Source organism: Hibiscus syriacus, unplaced genomic scaffold, assembly GCF_006381635.1.
Source record: "Hibiscus syriacus cultivar Baekdansim isolate YM2019G1 unplaced genomic scaffold, ASM638163v2 tig00110279_pilon, whole genome shotgun sequence".
Lineage (NCBI taxonomy): Eukaryota > Viridiplantae > Streptophyta > Magnoliopsida > Malvales > Malvaceae > Hibiscus > Hibiscus syriacus.
In genome coordinates, this window is record NW_024062659.1 from 565,044 (window position 1) to 586,312 (window position 21,269).

The following is a 21,269-nucleotide window of genomic DNA, read 5'->3' on the forward strand; positions in this document are numbered from 1 at the left end:
AACAATTAGACCGAAGACATAAGCTTGATGAAGAGCTCCATTATTATCATCTAAAAGAAGCAGTGAAAGAACATCGATCACAACCGATGATGAGGAATAAGAGTGTTATAAGTTTTAGCCGGCGGACCTGGCGCCGGCGGTGGGTTACCGTCGCCGGAGTTTTTCGAATAACCGTATTTTTCACAAGGAATAAAGTAGAACGTTTTTATCCTGTTGCAGACCTTCTTCTTCCACAAGAACGCACTGCACTCGGCCTCCGATCGTTGATTCGGGAGGCCGAAGATACAGTTTTTGGACACGTCTATCTTCTTCTTCGTCATCAAATGGTAGCAAGCTGGTCCGATGGAAGTGAAATAGTTGTTGGCCAAAGACAAATTTGCAATTATCGGTAGCTCGCAGACAATCTCCGGTACTTCGCCGTAGAACCGGTTGTTAGCCAAGTTGAGAATCTGAATCATTTTCATGCACCCGAAGGAGTACGGTATCGGTCCGGTTATCTTATTCCGGCTGGCGTCGAACACGGTGGCTCGACTCAGGTTGCCGATCTCGTACGGTAAACAACCACTGAGTCGGTTGTCGAGGAAAAGCACTTCGAGTAGGTTTCGAGCTTTTCCGATGCTACGTGGGATCGTGCCAGTGAAGCTGTTGTTGGCGAATGTGAGGTAAAGCGCCGTCGTGTCGCCGAGGTTTTTCGGGAGCGTTTGCTTGGCGAACCGGTTGTTGTTGATGAATAACACGTCTAGGGTTAAGTTGAACACTTGTGGCGGAACGGAGCCTCGGAGGGAGTTGTACCTCAAGTCGAGGAACGTTAAGTTCATGGCGTTTAGGGTTTCCATCGGAAAATCTCCCTCGATCTTGTTGTTGCTGAGATCGAGCTCGTATAAGTACTTGATCTTCGATGCTTCGAACGGAACCGTCCCGGTGAAGTGGTTCGAGTTGGCATGGAATATGGCTAAATCGTCCATCTCATCGATGAAGCCCTTAAGCGGAAGGGTACCGTCGGAGCCGAAAAATCTATAGCCGTTGAAATCGACGGCCGAGACGGCATTTTCCTTCACGTCGGGACGAATGTCGCACTTGAACCCGTTGTAGCTACAAACGTCGGTTCCGGTCCACGTCTTGATGTGCCTCTCGCTATTCTTATCAACTTTGATACGCTTCTTCAATGTCTGAATCACGTCGTATGCATCCGCCAACCGCTTGTTTTCGAAGCACCCGTTCTCATTCTCGTAGTACTTGCACCGCGATGGCTTGACGGCTGGTGCCGGAGCTTCACCGGCACCGGTGATTATGTCTAAACATGAATGGAGAAGGATGGTGAAGAGTAAAGACGAAGTGGAAAGTGAAAGGGTACGCATTCTCTTTGATTCTGTTTCACATGTACCTTGAGAAAATGTGCTACAATTAGCCCTAGATTTATATGGGAAGAAGAAACTCAAGATTCACCACCATACACTAAAATATTATATACATATATTGTAATTTGTAACTGTCCCCAGTTATGATTTTGTTACACCATCGTTGTCCGATTGATACATGTTCTTTTCAATTACCACCAAAGTCAGATCTTTCTAACTCAACTTCGTCTCGTAATAATTCAAGAGTTTGTATAGTTAATAATGGACCATTTTAATGGAATGGAGGAAGTATTATTTATCGATACATGATGATAATAGTAAGATCGTGTTAATAGAAAAAATTATAATTGTGATGAATTTCAACGATTTATCTTTTTTATTTAGACAAAGAGTCACGATCGATCGATGATTCTGATGAGTTAAAAAAGATGATGTAAGGTGTAAAGAGCAAGACAAGTCTAGATAGAGTGTATGGTCTCTTTCTACATCATTACACGATGATTTATATACGAATTTTTAGCGTTGGTGTCAGGTTTAAGGTGATGATAGCTATTTATAGGATGAGAGAACAAATAGATATAATGATATGACAGTAACTTTAATTTTGATAGATCAGGTGAATCTAATACTGATAATGTCACATGACTGCAGTTGTTCGAATATAAAATTTTAAATACTTGGAAAATAAAAGGTGAAAGTAAAATTTATAGAGAAAATCTAAAAGAAAAATAATAATACACTATATTAAAAGTTATTAATTTTGTAGTAGAATATATATTCTTATTATAAAATTAAACACAATATTTTATATAGTACGAGAATTAGTAGATTTTATGGGTGGTTAGTAAGTGTTCGAGTCACATGACTTTTCAAAAAAAAAAATGTGAACTACATAAATGGTCTCTCGACCATAAGATATTATTTTGTTGAATCTTTTGTCTATTAAAAGTTACAATACGATTCTTCGACTATATGATGATATTTTATTGAGTCCATCGACTATTAAAAGTTATAAAATGGTCATTTGACTATTCATTATATTCCAAACTTATCTTTTTTTCTATAAAAATTTGACAATAATCTGATCTGGGTGTTAATATGCTATCCGAGATATGATAGTTGTTTGAGATTCTGAGATCATATTTTATCATATCTTATACAGCAGATTAACTTCAAGCTCAGATTATCGTCAATTTTTTAACGGAAAAGGAAGAATTTGATACACAAAGAATAATCATGTGACTATTTTGTAACTTTCAATAGTCGAAAGACTCAATAAAGCAACATCCTATAATCATAGAATCATTTTGTAGCTTTTGATAGTCAAGGGACTCAACAAAGTAATACTCTATAGCTAGGGGACCATTTGTGTATTCTACCCTTAAAAAAATATGCAAGAGATCAATTTAATGACATCGTGTTAGCGTTGCCTGAAAATTGGACAAGAATAAACAATGTCCGGCCAGTTAGAGTCCACGTGCAGAACTGAACAAGTCAATGCCAAATTGAAATATTTAACAATCCACATCCATTAAGCTAACGATAGTAAATACATATCAGGTAAACTACACATTTAGTATATAAACTATCAGTTTTTATTCGTTTTAATACCTAAACTTTTAATTTTTTTTCAAAATCGTACGTAACATTTTGTACCTAAACTATAAATTTTGGTCCGTTTTAGTACATAAACTTTTAAATTTTTTTAAAATTTAACGTTAAATTTTGAACATGATACTAAAATGAAATAAAAACTAAACTTTATGTATGATTTTGAAAAAAATTAAAATTAAAATACTAGGACCAAAACTAATCGTTTATGTATTAAACGCGTAATTTACTGATACATATATAATACATACTTTTAACATCATTACTTCATTTTCTAAATATAATTATTAGAATCAGATCGAATTCATCGGTTAACCGAATCGAACCAATAATTTTGAACATGATTAATTGAATCGGTAATATAAAATAAAAAAATTAACAAAATATTATAAAAAATTAAAAACCGAAAAATGGAGCAAAAATATTAATATTCAATCGGTTGAACCGGTTTATATACAAAATATTTTTATTACTTTCTTAATTTAATTATTGTTAAATCAGTAATTTAATTGCTTGAATTGATCAAATCAAAACCTAATAACATAATGATCATTAATTTTAATACCAATTTACCAAGTCTATGATTTGCAAATTGTGAAGAATACACATATACAACTTGTCAAAGCATGCAAGTGATGCACATATATATATATATATATATATATATATGATGTTACTTTGTTGAGTATCTTAACTATTAAAAGCTACAAAATGGTCCTACGACTATATGAAGTTATTTTGTTGAGTCCTTAGACTATTAAAGGTTATAAAAATATCATCCGATTATTCATATGTTCCAAACTTATCATTTTCGGTTAAAAAATTAACTGTCGTCTGAGCTGGACATTAACATGCTAATTAGAACGTGATAGTCTTTTGGGATTCTATGATCAGATTTTATCATATCACAATTAATAGATTAACGTCCAGCTCATACTACAGTGAATTTTTTTAACAAAAAAGGATGAGTTTGAAATATATGAATAGACAAGTGACCATTTTGTAACTTTTAATAGTAAAGGGATTCAACAAAGTAACACACTATTATTGGGGACCATTTTGTAACTTTTAATAGTAAAGTGATTCAACAAAGTAACACATTATTATTAGAGGATCATTTTGTAACTTTTAATAGTTGGGGGGTTCAAGAAAGATCATCCTATAGTTGGAGAACTATTTGTGTACTTTACCCGACAATAAAGTATTCCCCGATGCTAAAAATTCAAAATATATAAACAAACGATTAATATTACATTCTTCGAAGAACAAAAAAAATTAGCTGACCCTATTCCCATATGTAATGAGGTGAGGGGAGGTAAGGTAGTAGGCTGAGGTGAGGGGAGGTAAGGTAGTAGGCTGCCACCAATGCCAGGTTGAGAGCAACTTCCGTGGAAGACTTTCGGCAGTCAAAATTATGAATTGCCCACCGTGGAACTCGATCCCACGACCACAAGGTTAAGAGCATTGCATTCTACCAACTGAGCTAGACGGGCAATTCACATTCTTCAAAGAACCTATTCTTTAATTAATAGATTTATTTTTTTAAAAATAATTATGATTTTAAATTATAGATGCGATTGCGGTATCACGATGACTTTGAAAAACGTTACAACAAAATATTACACTGTTTTGCTGCCACAATTTAATACTCCACTCGGAAGTGTGGAGATGGGTAGGCAAATCAGATTCCTGGAACCAACATAATAAGCATAATGTATCGATAAGAGCCGGTGATGACGCCGCTGCCGCCGCCGTTTAGAAAGACTCGGTTGAGTGGTGGCTACTGCATATCTTGTTCTTGTGCTCTACTGAGCTTCTTAAATGGCGGTTCGGGTGATGAAGGCACAGACGGTGATGACCCGCAAGCATCGATTACGCGGTCGGGGCTGCTAGGATCCGTCTCGATAAGCTTCCTTCTCTTTGGACATGATGCATTGTTGTTGTTTTGGGGTCTTTTTGATACTTCAACCACGAGCTTGTAGCACTCATTCACTGTTTCCTGCTTAAAACAACAACAGTGGAGCAATGAATGAATCAAAAAACAGATGTTTAATAAGCTATGGAAGGCATGACTTTAATGATGGTAGGCAGGAACGGACGCATGATTTTATTTCAGGGGACGAACTTGCACTTATAAAATTATGAGGGTAACTTGAGCTTATCAAATTCTAAGAAGGGTGAACATGAGTTTATAAAATTCTAAGGGGACGAAAATATATTTTCAATATAAAATACATAGAAAAATCTACAATAAATGATAATTTTAAATTTTCAGGGGTGATTGCCTCCACCTGTCCCACCTAGGTCCGTCCATAATTGTAGGGTCAATAAAAGTCAATACTTAGGTTTGAATGGGTATGTGTTTTCCTTTTCCTGTAACCCCTACTAATTGAGTATCACCTTCCACAATCCACTATAAACATCAGTCGCGATTATCCGTCCAAATCAAAAGGAGTGAACCACTTACGATCGTCACAATTTAAATGTTACCATCAACAACTACGCATAACTCGTATTCCATTTGGTCTAGCCCGAAAATTTTGATGCACGAGTATAACAAGTATGGTGAGAAAATAAAGGGACTAAGTATATCATAAACACATAATATAAGGACCTTCAAAAAACTCCTACCAAAAGGATTAGAATACCGGCCTTCTTTGTTTGAAGAACATTTAAGAGTTGATCTCGGTAGTAAACGAGAGTGAACGGCTCGATTTGATCTATAACGTACATCATTGTAGCAGTGGCCAAAACCGAGGGAAGATAATGCATGGATCTTGAATCTACAAAAACACCCACAAAATGAAAACAAAGTCTACTGAATTATGAGATTAAACGACACAAAGGGTGTTTATGTTAACTCGGGTTCAATTCTCATTCGACACAAAGGGTGTTTATGTTAATTCGGGTTCAATTCTCAATCGACATTCAGTCAATAAATCACTTTTTTTTTTGGATACATGTACTCTTTTCCTCTACTTAGAATTATGAAGGTTTTTAAAGTGATATATAATCGAGACGGTTGTAGTTATTCTTCTAATTAATCGATCGAAAAAAAAACTTACCGGAGATTACACAAAAGAGGAGTTGTTCACATTTCTTGAGCAACTCCCAATGGAGATGAATCTTCAAGCCAAGCCTTCTTATGATGTGATTGAGAAATGAAAGTGGAGTAATGGGATGCATTTTCCATTTGAGAGTAGAGAGAATCAAAAGCTCCATTCTTTGAATGGTTTTGGATTCGAATACATATCTTATCTCACCTACCTATACAACAAATAAAAAATATATTTATTCTTTTCGGAAAAAATATCGTCAGGGCTTGATCCGAAACTGTTGATATCGTCACTCATGACGATATCAACAGTTTCTAATCACGATAATGTTTTCAATGTGACATTACATGGAGGTCTAGGAGAAGAGGGACATGTGCTTCTTCAACTTTAGCGGCCAAGGAGAGGCAGGCGACGGCAACAAGGTGGATCATCCACGGCTTGTTGCCGTCGTCTCTTTGAAACCGAAAGCTAGTTAAGAACCTATCGAGATAGTTAACCGCGAGAACCACTGTGAGCGAGGTGAACCCGTGGAAGGCATTGACTTTAAGCATCCATTCGACTGCTTCACGGCGAGCCATCGGCGGAAAGTAGCCGTCGACGTCGAGATCGATCTTTGTTTCTTTTGAAAACATCGAAAGAAGCCCATCATCGTCCCGAAACAAGTCTATTCCGCCATTGTTGGAAGAAGTTGAAGAACTCATCAGTTCCTGCAAATCTTCAACTCCATCATCTTCTTCACAGTAGAGAGTGTCTAGCAAGAACAAAGGTTGGCTTTGTTGCTGTAATACCATTTTCACTCGAAATCCATGTGACGGGATCACGGATTTAAATAGCAATCCATTATTGAAATAACGGTCGTTATATAACGATAAAAGTGTAATCCAAAACCGTCCTTTCACAACGGTGATATCTGTAAGAACCCTAAATAATGAGTTAATACAATAGTCCAACAACAATCATAAAATTATAATTTAATCCTTCTAAAACTATAAAATTAAGAATTAGTCCAACAACCCAAGTCATAGTTTAAAGAGGATAAATGAATGCAGTCAATCAGTGCTGTGATAATTAATGTTTCAATGATTAGAGACAATGAATTATATGTATCTCTCCTATCATCTACCTTATAAAATCTTAAATATTTCACCTTAACAGTTATTTATTACTGTTAACGTCGTATTATTATAATTAATTTGTATATGATATTAATGTGAATGAAAAATATATTTTATATAAATATAGGGTAAATTATGCATTTAATATCTAAACTATCAGTTTTGATCAGTTTTAGTCTCTAAACTTTCAATTTTTCAAAATCATACCTAAAGTTCAGTTTTTGTTTTTATTTTAGTACCCCTAGTTCAAAATTTAACGTTAAGTTTTGAATTTTTTTTAAAGTTTATGTACTAAAATGGATCAAAACTTATAGTTTAGGTACTAAACGTGTTAAGTTTTTAACGGTGAGGTACTAAAATGAAACAAAAACTAAACGTTAGGTTTGGTTTTGAAACAATTGAAAGTTTAGTACTAGAATAGACCAAAACTGATAGTTTATGTACTAAATGCGTAGTTTACCTATAAGTATGTTTAATAAATGATTAGCACGAATCAGACGACCTTAATAGTTAAAGAATGATTATTATCTATCGGCTCGAGAACTTTCGTACCCACCTCATATCTTATTTTTCTCTCGGTTTATTTCTTTATAAAGTAGATATCACCATAAATCTTTCAAATCAGATTAAACTATATTCGAATCACAAACCCTAAATTCTAAATCTTAAATCATAAATGATCGAATCATAAATTCTAAATCTTAAACCATAAACTATGGAAGAACAGAAAAAGTTGAGCAACAAAACAGGTGGAGGTCGGGGATAATAAACAATCCTATCTAACATACTAAATAGAACTGACATGAAATAATGAACCCAGTCAAAAGCCATGGATGAATGATGCAAGCTGTCCCTCACAAATTGCATGGTTCCCCTTCATTAGGACCATGGTCCTCCGAGTTAAGGAACTTCTTTAAACCTTCCAACTGTAATATCCCCATGGGGGACCTTACAACAATTATACCATCAATCTTCTCTATTCTCTACATTTATTGAAGTTATATCTTATAAACATGGAAGAACACATTATTTTATGCTAAAAGGACGAGCTTATAACGTTTTAAAGGGGCATAAATAGATTTTTAACCTTTAAAATTGTTTAATTACATCAATGTTTAAAATATTTACTATTGCTTAGGGTTTAGATTTTTAGTATGATACAATTAAATAATTTTCGATGACTAAATTGATGCGAAAATACTATTGGGTTGAAAACGATAAATTGAGTTTAATGCATGGGTAAAAGTAGCCCTTAAACCTGAAGAAAATATCTAAAATATAAGATTTTAAAATTTTCAAGGAGCGACCGGCCCACTCGAGTCCCTCGATCTACCCTCACCTAAAAAAATATCATAATCGGAATTATTATATTAAATTAAGATTTACATTGATTTTATTTTTTAAATTGAATAAATTGGCATTTTTTCTATTCTTTTCTAATTTTTAAAGAAATATTTGAATAAATAAATAAGTTAGGATACCATCGAACATTTGTCAATTATAGTATTGAACTTTGATTTTTGTTTCAATTATACCACTAAACCGTTAAATCCTTAAAGACATGACGACATGGTTTCATTATTTAAAATATTTATTATTGCTTAGGGTTTAGATTTTTAGTATGATGCAATTAAATAATTTTCGAGGACTAAATTGATGCGAAAATACCATTGGGGTGAAAACGATAAATTGAGTTTAATACATGGGCAAAAGTAGCCCTTAAACCTAAAGAAAATATCTAAAATATAAGATTTTGAAATTTTCAATGAGCGACCGACCCACTCGATACCCTCGATCTACCCTCACCTAAAAAATATCATAATCAGAATTATTATATTAAATTAATATTTACATTGATTTTATTTTTTAAATTGAATAAATTGGTATTTTTTTTCTATTCTTTTCTAATTTTTAAAGAAATATGTGAATAAAAAAATTAGGATACCACCGAACATTTGTCAATTATAGTATTGAACTTTGATTTTTATTTCAATTATACCACTAAACCGTTAAATCCTTAAAGACATGTCGATGTGGTTGACAACTGTTGCCGTGGCTAATAACTATCGATGTAGACACCTCATCGAAGCAACGTCGTTTTGATCCGGTTGTTAACAATTTAACGGTCCAGTTGTATAATTGAAACGAAAATCAAAGTTCGGTACTATAACTGATAAAATTAAAAGTTTGGTGATATATTCGCTACAACGCCTAAAGTTCGATAATATTTGGTGTAGTTTACCCTAAAAATTATGTTAAATCAGATCAAAATCAAAATTTTAATGCATCAAATGAGGTTGGTCATAAACTCAAAAGTAAAGATGGGTCTTTAATTTACACCAATTTCCCCTCACATCTTTAATTGGTAAAATTTATTGCTAGGGACATTTGGCCCTCAACAAGGGTCCCTTTACATGATAAACTTTTGCTTTTGTTGAATGTCTCCAATAGGTCAACCTCAATCATGTGCCTACAACTTTGAACCTTTGCTGTCATCTCTTCTAGTATGTTTGCTTCTCCTACAAATATGTTGAGTACCTTATATTTTTAGAGAAAAATAAACATATTTAGAGCAACAATAAGAATTTTTTTTTTTAAAAAAAATAGAAAGATAGAGATAATCCAAATTTATTTATAAAAAATTACACCAAAATTGGAAGGTGTATTTGCAGCTTTACATTGATTAAATGTTAATGGCTTAGTTATAAAATAAGTGTGCAAGTAGGTGTTTAAACTTTTTTTTATTATACAAGTGTTTAATGTTCCAAACGTTACTATTTTATGTGTTCGATTTGTAACTACGGTTAAATATCTACGTTAAGTGACACGTAGGGATGGTCAAAATACTCGAATATGACGGATCCCGACTCTACCTGACCCTATTGTGGCAATTTTTTTAATTTCGGGGCTCGAGACGAAACGAGATGATTTATATGGTATAAAATTTTGAGGCAGGACATGGTCGGGTTTAAGGTGATTAATTTATATATATATATATATATATATATTTAATATTTTAAGAATTTTTTATTTGTATATTAATAAAAATATATTATTTAATTATTAAAAATATAATAAAATATATTAATTTAATCATTTAAAATATAATAAATAATTATAAATATATTATTATAAAATATGTTATTTTAATTATTTCTAAAATTTAATATATTTAGATCGGGTTAGGATCGGAGTTTTAGTCTAAATTTGGAGAAGGAAAAAACCTAAAATTCATCGGGGCGGGGAGGCTAAAAAACCAGCCCACCCCACCCGTGCCCATCTCTAGTGACACATGTCACCTTATAACAATTTTGAATTTTTTCAAAAAAAATATTATTATATTTATAAAAAAAAAACTCAATTTCTCTTGAAATACAAAAAACCTCAAATCCCTAAAAATTCTAAATCCATGACCTTAAACTATCGATGTCTTCCTTGTCATCCTTGTCATCTTCCTAGTTATATGTTACCATACTTATCGTCGTTTGGCCGATCGTGTGGGGTCACAATTTGATGTGTAGGGTTCATCGGGTACAAGTATCGATTGGTTGCGATTTCATAGGGTTATCGAACATCGAGTGGAGGTGAGGTCGGATGAAGCTTTGTCGATGACAAAAGGTGGTAGCCGGCGTGAGTTTAGAGGTTGAAATAAGGTTTTCAAAGTTTAGGGACTTTTTAAAGTTTCTCGAAAATTTTGTATCTTTTAAAAATATAATTTTAATTTTAAATAAACTTTTTAAAACTATCAAAATGTAACACGTATCCTTCCTTTAACGACGGTTTCTGTTCAGACACCTAAAGTGATAGCATTTATAATGTTAAACACCTAAATGATTAAAAAACAGTTAGCAATAGACACTTGAGGTGGAAACCAAGAGGCCATTCATACACTTGAAAAGTTAAAAACTCGCAGCTAATCTATGGCTTCAAGGGCTTTCAAATCAAGATTTCGAGGAGAAACAAAAGTAGTCGACTTTGTCCCTAAAGATCCGAAGAGTTTCAAAACAAGATGCGGTCGGTAACATGAAGAACATGCCTTCTCCGAGAGCTATCGGTTCTATTTTACAGGTGGATCAACCTCCTCGCATGTGGGCACCTAGCTCACCAAATTGATCATCAGCTTCCACGGTATCATCGGACAGATGAACTGCATCGAGCTTCTATTTAAGGATTTCTATGGCATTGACAACCAGCTGAGAAGCTTTGACAGCACCGGTGGATTCGATGGTAAAAATGAAACCGTCTTCTTTGGCATGTATCTCCACAAGGCCCGGCTTGCCCATAGCTTCAGCTTTCTTTAGCACATCATCGTCGTAGGTATATGCCTCAGGATCAACCACCACAACCTGTTTTCAACCAAGAAACATGCGCCCGATAATAACCTCTTTAGCAGCAGCAGTGAAATCGAATAATAACCATCAAACACAAAATTCGAGTCGATGCGCGATGAACTCGTCGTTGTGGACGGACGAGTTGACTTCGATCTCGACGAGGTCGATGGCGATGGCGGGGACCTCGGCAATCATGACGCGGCGGAGGGCGTTGGCCATGGAGGCGTCGGTGTCTTGGAGCTTGAATTTCACATCCGCATCTTTATGTTTTTGTTTCATTTTAGTACTCACAGTTAAAAATTTTAGTTTTTTTGTTTAATTTTAGTGTCACATTCAAAATTTAATGTTAAGTTCTAAATTTTTTTTCAAAGTTTAGGTGTTAAAACAGACCAATACTTATAATTTAGGTACTAAATATGTTAAATTTTTAATGACAAGTATTAAAATAAAATAAAAATTAAATTATAGATATAATTTTGAAAAGATTAAAAGTTTAGATACTAAATGCACATGTTACCCTAATATTCAAAATTAGCTGATTTATTTGGATCTAATTTAAGGTTGTTTGACTAAAAAGTGTAAGTAGAACCTTCTTTGATTATTGTTATGTTGACTCAGTTAATGGAGGTGAGATTAAAGGTTTTAATTAAATTAAATATTATTTTGTTTGAAATTATTTTTTTAATTTTAGGGTAAAGTACATAAATGGTCCCCGACTATAGCTTACTGCTTTATTAAGTTCACTGATTATTAAAAGTTACAAAATGATCATCTAACTATAGAGTACTGCTTTGTTGAGTCCTTCGACTATTAAAAGTTACAAAATGATCACCCAACTATTCATTATGTTCCAAGCACGTCCTTTTCTGTTAAAAAATAGATGATATTCTGAGCTGAACGTTATCCTACTGACTCTGATGTGATAAAATATATTCCAAGAATCTCAAATGACTATCATATCTCAGTCATCATGCCAACGTCCAACTTATAAAACCATCAATTTTTTAATAGGAGATGATGAGTTTGTAATATAATGAATATTTGATTTACCATTCTGTAACTTTTAATAGTTGAATGACTTAATAAAATAATATGTTATAGTCGAGGGACTATTTGTATACTTTACCCTTAATTTTAATAATTAAGTCAAGAAATTTAAAATCTCTTAACTAATCCAACGCATTGGCGGTTTCTCGTAAAACGTTATCCAACTGTAACGTCGTTAACCTAATTGTACTTATTACCTGTATTAGTTAATTAGTTACCGTAACGACGTAACTAAACCTTCTTATTTAGGATTTACCTCTATAAAAACCCAAGCCTTCAACAACTCAACCACCGGACCGGCCTCATTCTTCATTTATCTTCGCCCGTCTAGCCACCGGCCGTCGAAATATTCGATAGAATTCGAGCTGGTTGCTATTAAGCTCCAATGGATCAAGAACAGGTTCAAGGACAATGGAGCGTCGAGGAGGATGAAGCATTGCGCAAGTTGGTGAACCCACACGGTGCTCGAAGCAGGTCTTTGATATCGAGGTCGATCCCCGGACGTCAACCACGATTGTGCAATCAACTATCACCGGACGTCGAGCTTCACGCTTTCACATTGGAGGAAGACGGAGTCATCATGAGGGCGCGCGCCAAGTACGACAATAGGTGGGAAACCATTGCTAAGCTCCTCACCGGACGTACGGATGATGCCGTTAAGAATCATTGGAACTCGACGTTGAAGCGAAAGCTATCAACGGTGGAAGACGGGGATTCAATTCAAGAATCGGAGAAACGATCGGCGAAATCTCCAAGAACGGAGAGCCCTTCAGGTTCTGAAGCCAGCGATTTGGGATCAAACGTTACAGAGTCAAACAAGCACTTCGTTGCCATTGATGTTTCAACGGAGCTTACTCTCGGACGGTCATGGAACGAATTGTTCGATGTCAATAATATTAACTCATCAAAGGAGAAGAACGAACACAAACAACCATTTGTGGAAGAACAAGTCGGTGGAATTAAGACAACGGAGGCATCGCTTGCACCGACAGTGGCGGCGGCAATTCAAGAGATGATCCAAAAAGAAGTGAGGGATTACATGGCCGAGTTTTCTGTTGAGAGCGAAAACGTGACGCATTGCTGGGGTTAAATGGCGGGAAAGTTTGAAATCAGTGATTGGGTTAATTGTAACTGAAGTCCTCAAATTATGACCAAAATTTTAAATTAGTCTTAAACTTCTAAATACGTTTAATTGAATATCAATTAAATAGTTTGTAAGACTATCCATTAATTTGGACATTAAATATCGAATATGACACATGAGCTACTAGAATCGAGTATTAAGATACTCAAAGTACTCGAACTCGATAATGATCAATCGTAATTGCTCGAACCCAGAACATCTAGGGAGGTTAACATTCTCTTTTACCATGAATTTCTTTTACTAAGTCGGATAATGGGACAATAGCAGAAATGGTCATTGAAAATGTTTTTTTTCAAATACTAGTACATTTTATTAGAGAGAACGGTTGAATTACATGCAAAGGCTGAATTATTGGTCCTCAAAAACAAGCATCCAGCAAGCAGCAACAGCAAATAGCAGCCAAACTGCAGGTAAAATGAAAGCCAATAATTATATTCGAAGGAATTTAAATTGCGATTGCGATTACAGATGATTTTTATCGTATCGTGTTGACGGCAATAAAAGGTGGAGCAAAGGATCAAACAGAGGCTTTGGCCCTGTACCATGCATGAATATATATAATCATGTATACGTATGTATAAGATGCTTACCAGCCCTGTAAGCAACCATTGCGCTTTTCCTTTTGAGGGGCGTAGGGAGGAGGGTATCCCTGAGCAGGATATCCTTGAGGAGGGTACCCTTGTGGTGGTGGATACGCCGGTGGAGGATAAGCTTCTTGCGGTGGATATCCCGGAGGTGGCGGATAATCTATGATCCGATAAAAACAACAACCAAACGATGAGTAAATACATTCAATAATAGTCAAAATGTTATTGAAAAAGAGAGATCAAGAGGCTGACATTGCGGAGGAGGAACGCCGACGGGATGCTGTTTTTGATCGTAATAACTCATCGTTTCGTTCTAATAATATTTGCTGATCGTTTCCGTTAAAGGAAATGTCTTTTTCTTTTCTTTTCTTTTCGTTTCCTTTCTTTTCTGTTCTTTTTCTTATCCTTTCTCGAGAAAAAAAAGTTCTTTTTTTCCTGTTTCCTAGGAAAATTTTACAAGAAGTGAAATAAAATGTTTGTGCGAAAATGGAAAGGGGTTAGGAAAGTATTATATAGAAGAGTTTGAAAAGGAAAATCCGATCTATAAAAAATTATCGGTGATGCGAACGTGTCAATTACTAGTAATAATAACCATCAACAACGATAAAAACTTGCCGTTTATAGCCGATAGAATTTTAAAATTAGAAACCTACTATTATTATTTTTTAATTGTCATAAGTTGCGAGTTAAATACTTATTTTCAATTATTATTAAAAACCATTTTCTAATGTCTGTAATAAGTTTATAACGATGATGTGGCTGACGGTTACTGACTTGGTTGACGATTGTCAACGTACACACCTCACCAAAACAAAGTCGTTTTGATTCAACTAATAACGACTTAACGGTCCAGTGGTATAATTGAGACAGAAAATCAAAATTTAATGTTATAATTAGCAAAATTAAAAGCTCGGTGGATAAACGATATAACGCCTATGATATCTAGCGTAGTTTACTCTAACCTTATATATGACGATATTTGCAAAGAACTACTATAAATACCCTTCACTACAACTCTCATCATGCCTTCAAACCTCTCGTTAGTTAACACCGGTCAGTGATGGTCTTCTTACTAATTACGGCTCTTCACTCAAATTAAAAGTAGTGAATTGTCTACTATTAATGAGATTAAATTATTTTCACTAACGATATCATGCCTAAAGTTTATAGGACATTTTTAGGGCAATATTGGGGTGTTTGGCCAAAAAAAACTTATAGCTTATAGCTGATAGTTGATTTCGGCAGTTGGTTTTATCAACTGATTTGATTAGCTGATTTGATAAATTGATTTGATTAACTGTTTATATAGAAGTGTTTGGTAAAATTTAGCTGATAGTTGATATAGGTAAAATGATAAATAAGGGTATGATATATTTAGTTGTTAAGTATATATATATATATATATATATATATATATTTTATAATACTTTAGTCTTTATTAGGGTAAAATTATTCGGATAAAATGTTTTTGATAATGAACTAAAAAATTCCTTAAAAATTAGTGAATATTTCTTAAAATTTTGAATATATTTTTAAATTTTAATATTTACAAATATTAACCTTATGATATTGATACATATTATTAACCTCGTATAAATTAGCAGCACTATATTTTTTTTACTTTTAGGTTTTGTTATATTTTCTTAACTAAAATATATTCGAGAATATACAACTAAAAAATAGACTAATAAAATAAAATTTCAATAATTCATCATTAGACGTTGCATAAAATTCATTTCACACAAATTCATTAAAAATAAATTTAGATTACATAAATATTCAAGCCACTTTCACATTAGAATAGAGGGTATTTCATTAGATTAAGTTTTATGACAAGGGTGTAATTATGGAAATAATAAGATCAAATATGTCATTTAACATCTTATTTTGCAATCAGCTTTTTCAAACCGTTGGATTTTTTAGCGTTTTCATTTTTAGCTTATTTTTGCACAACCAACTATTTCATAAAGATGTTTACCGAACACTAAAAATAGAGAATTTGGTCAAGAATCAACTATTTATACTCGAATAAACTAAAATCTCTTTAAAAAGTTGTTTATCAAACACCCCATTATATCACAAATTGTCTCCTTTTGCCGGTGTATGGTAAAAAGGTATACCTAACTTTTCTTCTTCTTCTTTCTTCTTTTTCCCCACAATTATGTTTTCTTTCAATTTTCTCGGAACCCAAACACAGCTACATGCCTTTGCTGTATTTTATTTCTCAAGCATGTATATTGTGACGTTCTGATTGTGTTCCTTGATGGTCAAGGGACTGCTTGTTCGATCGTCACAGATGATTATCGATATTAATCCCGACGTTTATTAAAATGATTTGATTTAACTCATGCTTTTACATTAATAATAATAATAATAATAATAACAGTAATAACAATAAATCTGTGGGAAGTTCTTATCTTGATAGATTATTATATGCAAATTCGGATTCTGGGTCTTCTTCAAGAACGTTTGACATTTGCTCGCTATAAAATTCTTCGCCTCTGAGCAAGAAACTGAGAACATCAAAGTTGAAAACAAGCGAAATGGAAAGACTGTGTATGACATTACAGATTAATTTTTTTTAATTCATTCAAAAATAATAACAAAATAATTAAACAATTATTCAAAATTAAAATAAACTATAAGATTAATCGTTTTCGTTTCTGTCATGATCTCTACTTTTTATACGTTTCTGTTATTGGAATTTATGAAGGCATAAAACTAGGTTAACATTAGTTTTAGCTTCTAACCCATTAGGCCTTATTTCTTCTCGAAGCTTGTTATCGTTGACTTCTGTGTATCATTCTCTCCATGTTTTCTCTTTTTAAATTTAGCCGAGACTTACGTTTCTGTCTATATTAAGAGATTTTTACGCAGGGATTCATGTGCAGGGATTACTTCCCATTACAGACGCGCATATGAAGACTGCATATGATGACTGTTCAACTATGTATTTATTTATCTATTTATACATGCATTGTATTTTATCTTTATTTATATATTTTTTCTGACTGTCGGAGGTTTTCCACGGAAGTTGCTCTCAACCTGGCGTTGGGGGCAGCCTACTGCCCTACCTCCCCTTATCCCATTGCATAAGGAAATAGGGTTTTGTTGTTGTTGTATTAATCGTTTTCGTTTTGATTTTTACGTTTTTCATAAAATTCAAAAATTATACTTTTTATCATTTTTTTTATTTAACTAGAATTTGATCTTTTTTATTTAATTTTTTTCACTTTCTCACCGATAATAATCATAATTTCGATGACTAAATATTTTAATTAATAGAAACTATCATGACTTCATTTTAATTAAATAAAAAAATATTCGGATACAACATTTTTTTAATTTAAATAAAAACAATATACTAAATTTAAATGAAAAAAAAATATTTTTCTTTATTTTTTTAAATTCCTGCTTTCTAATAATAAAAAAGTTGAAGGAAAAAATAATAATGAGATGCAACTTCATCGGACAAGAATATGACATTAATTTTCATATTATATAAATTTGCAAGCATTCATTTTCTCATAATTGTATAATCCTATAAACTACACATCCAAAAAGATTTTTAAAATTATCTATAAAAGTGACGATTGAATGTATCGATAGAAAAGATGAAATGATTGAGTGGCAACAACAGGTAGCCAATATGCAAATATTATATCAGCCGAAAGGAGCCTTCCTTGTTTAGGACACCTGTCAGATAAATTTGTGTAACCTCGTGTTTGAAAGGTCTGTGCCCTCAAATTCATAACAGGCTTTGATACATTCATCTTTTTTGTTCATTTAGATGCAAAACTGCTTTAACGACGTACCATTTCAGAAATAAGGGAAACAACTACGAGAATCGTTGGCTAATTACTCACTTTTTCACCTCTTCGTACTCGGCCTCTTGTGCCTGGTCACCACCACCCTGGGAACCTCCGGAAGAACCACCTTGAACACCACCACCGGAAGAACCACCAGACATGTGTTCCCCGATCTTCGACACTGCCTTGTTTGCTGCATCGATCTTGGCCTTAATCTCATCCACATCCTCTCCTTCCATTGCTTTCCTCAAATCCGCGACAGCATCCTCTATCACTTTTGCAACTTCGGTAGGAACCTTGTCTCTGTACTCGTTCAAGCTCTTCTCCACACTATAAATAGTGGTGTCTGCGTTGTTTTTTATATCAATCAGGGCTTTTCTTTGCTGGTCCTTCTGGGCATGCAACTCGGCTTCCTTCACCATCTTATCGATCTCATCCTCTGAGAGGCCACCAGATGAACGGATGGTAATCTGCTGTTCTTTACCAGTGGCCTTATCCTTGGCAGAAACAGTGACAATACCATTGGCATCGATGTCGAAAGTCACTTCAATCTGAGGCAAGCCTCTAGGAGCGGGTGGGACGCCGACCAAGTCAAACTCACCCAACGTCTTATTGTCAGCAGCCATTTCACGCTCACCTTGAAGTACCTTAATGCCTACTTGTGTCTGGTTATCAGCTGCAGTGGAGAACACCTGAAAAAAATCAACCCCACCAAACATGAACAATAAAAATAATTAATATTAATACAATACATTTCTGGAAGCAATTAGACTTCGGTTACGCACAAAACAAAACCAAAAAAAATTGTCAACTTATCATGTCCCAAGGACTACTGCAGACTTCATTTCATATGAAATGCCTCTCAAAGAAAGATGCAAGCATTTGCACCGAAGACACACCTGACTTTTCTTTGTTGGGATGGTTGTGTTCCGGTTGATTAGCCTTGTGAATATACCACCAAGTGTCTCGATACCAAGTGACAAAGGAGTTACATCAAGCAGAAGCAACTCTTTAACATCACCTCGAAGTATACCACCCTGAATTGCTGCTCCCATAGCAACTGCCTCATCAGGATTGACACCTTTGCTCGGACTCTTCCCAAAGATTCCAGACACTACTTCTTGTACTTTAGGTACACGAGTCATCCCTCCAACAAGAAGAACCTCATCAATATCCTTCGTAGAAATGCAAGCATCCTTCAAACAATTCTTACAAGGAGCCTTGGTCCTCTCAATCAGGTGATTTACCAAAGACTCGAACTTTGACCTGGTCAATGTGATATTCAAGTGTTTTGCCCCAGATGCATCGGCTGTTATAAATGGAAGATTAATTTCAGTCTGCGACGTAGATGAGAGTTCAATTTTAGCCTTCTCAGCAGCTTCCCGAAGCCTCTGGAGTGCAAGTCTATCCTTTGAAAGATCAATTCGCTCGGTTTTCTTGAATTCGGTCACCAAGAATTCCAGCAAGGCATTGTCAAAGTCTTCTCCTCCCAAGAAAGTATCACCATTTGTTGCTTTGACCTAGATAAAAGATTTAATTAATACAATTGGCCTAATAATGCCTAAAACAAGCCCTTAGAATAGAAAAAAGATGCGCACCTCAAAGACACCATTAGAGATCTCCAAAATTGAAATATCAAATGTTCCACCACCAAGATCGAAAACTGCAATGAGACCCTCCTTGTTGTTCATTCCATATGAAAGGGCAGCTGCGGTAGGCTCATTGATTATTCTCTGAACATCAAGGCCTGCAATTCTACCAGCATCCTTAGTTGCTTGTCTCTGAGCATCATTGAAATAAGCTGGAACAGTTATAACAGCATTAGAAACACTCTTTCCCAGGTAAGCCTCAGCGGTTTCCTTCATTTTGGTCAAAATAAATGCACCGATTTGGCTAGGAGAATATTGCTGCCCATTCACTTCGACCCAGGCATCTCCATTGGGAGCCCTGACAATCTTGAAAGGAACCATTCCCATTTCTTTTGTTGTCTGGGGATCATCATATCGTCTACCAATCAGACGCTTGGTCCCAAATATTGTATTAGTTGGATTGGTCACTGCCTGACGTTTGGCAGGGGTGCCCACAAGTAACTCTCCCTTTTGGTTGAAGGCAACAACAGATGGTGTGGTCCGTGCACCTTCTGAGTTCTCAATAACCTTGGGATTCTGAATACAATGATAAACTCAATCAGATATAAGCACAGAATAAGTTCACCGCCCAAAGCCAATAACAAAATCGTTAAGCACATCAGCGCACTAGTCTAATTCTTACCTTTCCCTCCATGACAGCAACACAGGAGTTGGTTGTCCCCAAATCAATACCAATAACATTATTGCCAGCCGGTTTTGCACTGCTTCAAAGGAATAACAAGAAAGTTACATTGAGCAATCACAGATTTACTGCCAAAAAAAAACAATAATGATAATGGCCAAAATCACAGTTACCTGAAAGCTCTTGAAAAACTTGTCCAATTAATTCCGGCTGAGCTCTTGCCATTGCTAGTAAGCTGCACAACAACAAATTAAGCATAGACATCATCAATTCCATTTCATTCAGGTGGGAATATTACTCAAGTACTGAACAAACAGACTGCAATAACAATTTTCACATGATAGCCAAATCTGTCGCAAAATTCAGGGAAACACAGTAATTAAGGAAAACCCTAAATTAATTTTGATCTAAAGAACCACTAGGATAACAATAGTTCTTCGGCTGCAACTACTTTTAGTAACCTTCAGATCAAAAGATGCAAAACTAGACAAATCTCATAAATCCCAGTTTTCCTAGACTTTTCAGGCAACCAAACAGAGGATGACACCAGGTAACACATCAATCAAACGAATCACCGAGACCGGACTAGAAAGGTTTTAAAGCGTACAGAAAAGAAGTGGAAACTTACGCATCTATAAGCAGAGAGAGGCGCAGAGACGGCATCGCGGCGTCGAAATGAACGAAGCAAAGCTGCCGTAGCCATGGCTGTAACTTGGACGGATAGCAGAGGAGGATCGATTTGAAGTTCTTTGTGAAGGCTGGCAATGAAATGCTAGGAGAGGTTTATGGGGTTTAGGGTTTTAGGGTTTTATATATCCTAATTTTTGGTGAGAGACTAAGCTGCCCGCCTTTCAATTTCCTTTTAGAGGCGGTTAATGATATGCCACGTCAACGAAACTTCCCATCTGATGGTTAGCATGAGAACACGTCATTTTCTATA

The 21,269-nt window shown here is 34.8% G+C and overlaps 4 protein-coding genes and 1 pseudogene across 4 annotated transcripts; 1 reads left to right on the forward strand and 4 right to left on the reverse strand.

The window, feature by feature from the left end:
• On the reverse strand, window positions 1–1,373 carry LOC120115820 (uncharacterized protein At4g06744-like). Its single transcript, XM_039136420.1, has one exon. The coding sequence runs from the start codon at window positions 1,356–1,358 to the stop codon at window positions 78–80; it is 1,281 nt and encodes a 426-aa protein (XP_038992351.1). The 5' UTR covers window positions 1,359–1,373; the 3' UTR covers window positions 1–77.
• Window positions 1,374–4,650: 3,277 nt separating this feature from the next.
• LOC120115980 lies at window positions 4,651–6,816 on the reverse strand (annotated as a pseudogene).
• A 6,087-nt stretch (window positions 6,817–12,903) lies between these two features.
• Window positions 12,904–13,629, forward strand: LOC120115951 (transcription factor MYB73-like). Its single transcript, XM_039136558.1, has one exon. The coding sequence runs from the start codon at window positions 12,904–12,906 to the stop codon at window positions 13,606–13,608; it is 705 nt and encodes a 234-aa protein (XP_038992489.1). The 3' UTR covers window positions 13,609–13,629.
• A 391-nt stretch (window positions 13,630–14,020) lies between these two features.
• LOC120115981 (cysteine-rich and transmembrane domain-containing protein WIH1-like) lies at window positions 14,021–14,553 on the reverse strand. The gene is made up of 3 exons (XM_039136574.1): window positions 14,502–14,553; window positions 14,253–14,409; window positions 14,021–14,066 (listed from the first exon to the last, which is right to left on the reverse strand). The coding sequence occupies exons 1-3, from the start codon at window positions 14,551–14,553 to the stop codon at window positions 14,021–14,023; spliced, it is 255 nt and encodes an 84-aa protein (XP_038992505.1).
• Window positions 14,554–17,960: 3,407 nt separating this feature from the next.
• Window positions 17,961–21,138, reverse strand: LOC120115876 (heat shock 70 kDa protein, mitochondrial-like). Its single transcript, XM_039136481.1, has 6 exons — window positions 20,958–21,138; window positions 20,503–20,564; window positions 20,330–20,408; window positions 19,657–20,223; window positions 18,958–19,578; window positions 17,961–18,750 (listed from the first exon to the last, which is right to left on the reverse strand). The coding sequence occupies exons 1-6, from the start codon at window positions 21,030–21,032 to the stop codon at window positions 18,112–18,114; spliced, it is 2,043 nt and encodes a 680-aa protein (XP_038992412.1). The 5' UTR covers window positions 21,033–21,138; the 3' UTR covers window positions 17,961–18,111.
• Window positions 21,139–21,269: the final 131 nt, after the last annotated feature.

Excerpts from the sequence above, each read along its gene's own strand:
- LOC120115820 (XM_039136420.1), bottom strand. The coding sequence starts at position 1,358 with ATGCGTACCCTTTCACTTTCCACTTCGTCTTTACTCTTCACCATCCTT.
- LOC120115951 (XM_039136558.1), top strand. The coding sequence starts at position 12,904 with ATGGATCAAGAACAGGTTCAAGGACAATGGAGCGTCGAGGAGGATGAA.
- LOC120115981 (XM_039136574.1), bottom strand. The coding sequence starts at position 14,553 with ATGAGTTATTACGATCAAAAACAGCATCCCGTCGGCGTTCCTCCTCCG. Across the intron at positions 14,410-14,501 it reads CGGCGTTCCTCCTCCGCAAT|ATTATCCGCCACCTCCGGGA; the intron begins GTCAGCCTCTTG and ends ATCGGATCATAG. Across the intron at positions 14,067-14,252 it reads AATGGTTGCTTACAGGGCTG|TTTGGCTGCTATTTGCTGTT; the intron begins GTAAGCATCTTA and ends TTTTACCTGCAG.
- LOC120115876 (XM_039136481.1), bottom strand. The coding sequence starts at position 21,032 with ATGGCTACGGCAGCTTTGCTTCGTTCATTTCGACGCCGCGATGCCGTC. Across the intron at positions 20,224-20,329 it reads TTGCTGTCATGGAGGGAAAG|AATCCCAAGGTTATTGAGAA; the intron begins GTAAGAATTAGA and ends CATTGTATTCAG. Across the intron at positions 18,751-18,957 it reads TCCCAACAAAGAAAAGTCAG|GTGTTCTCCACTGCAGCTGA; the intron begins GTGTGTCTTCGG and ends GATTTTTTTCAG.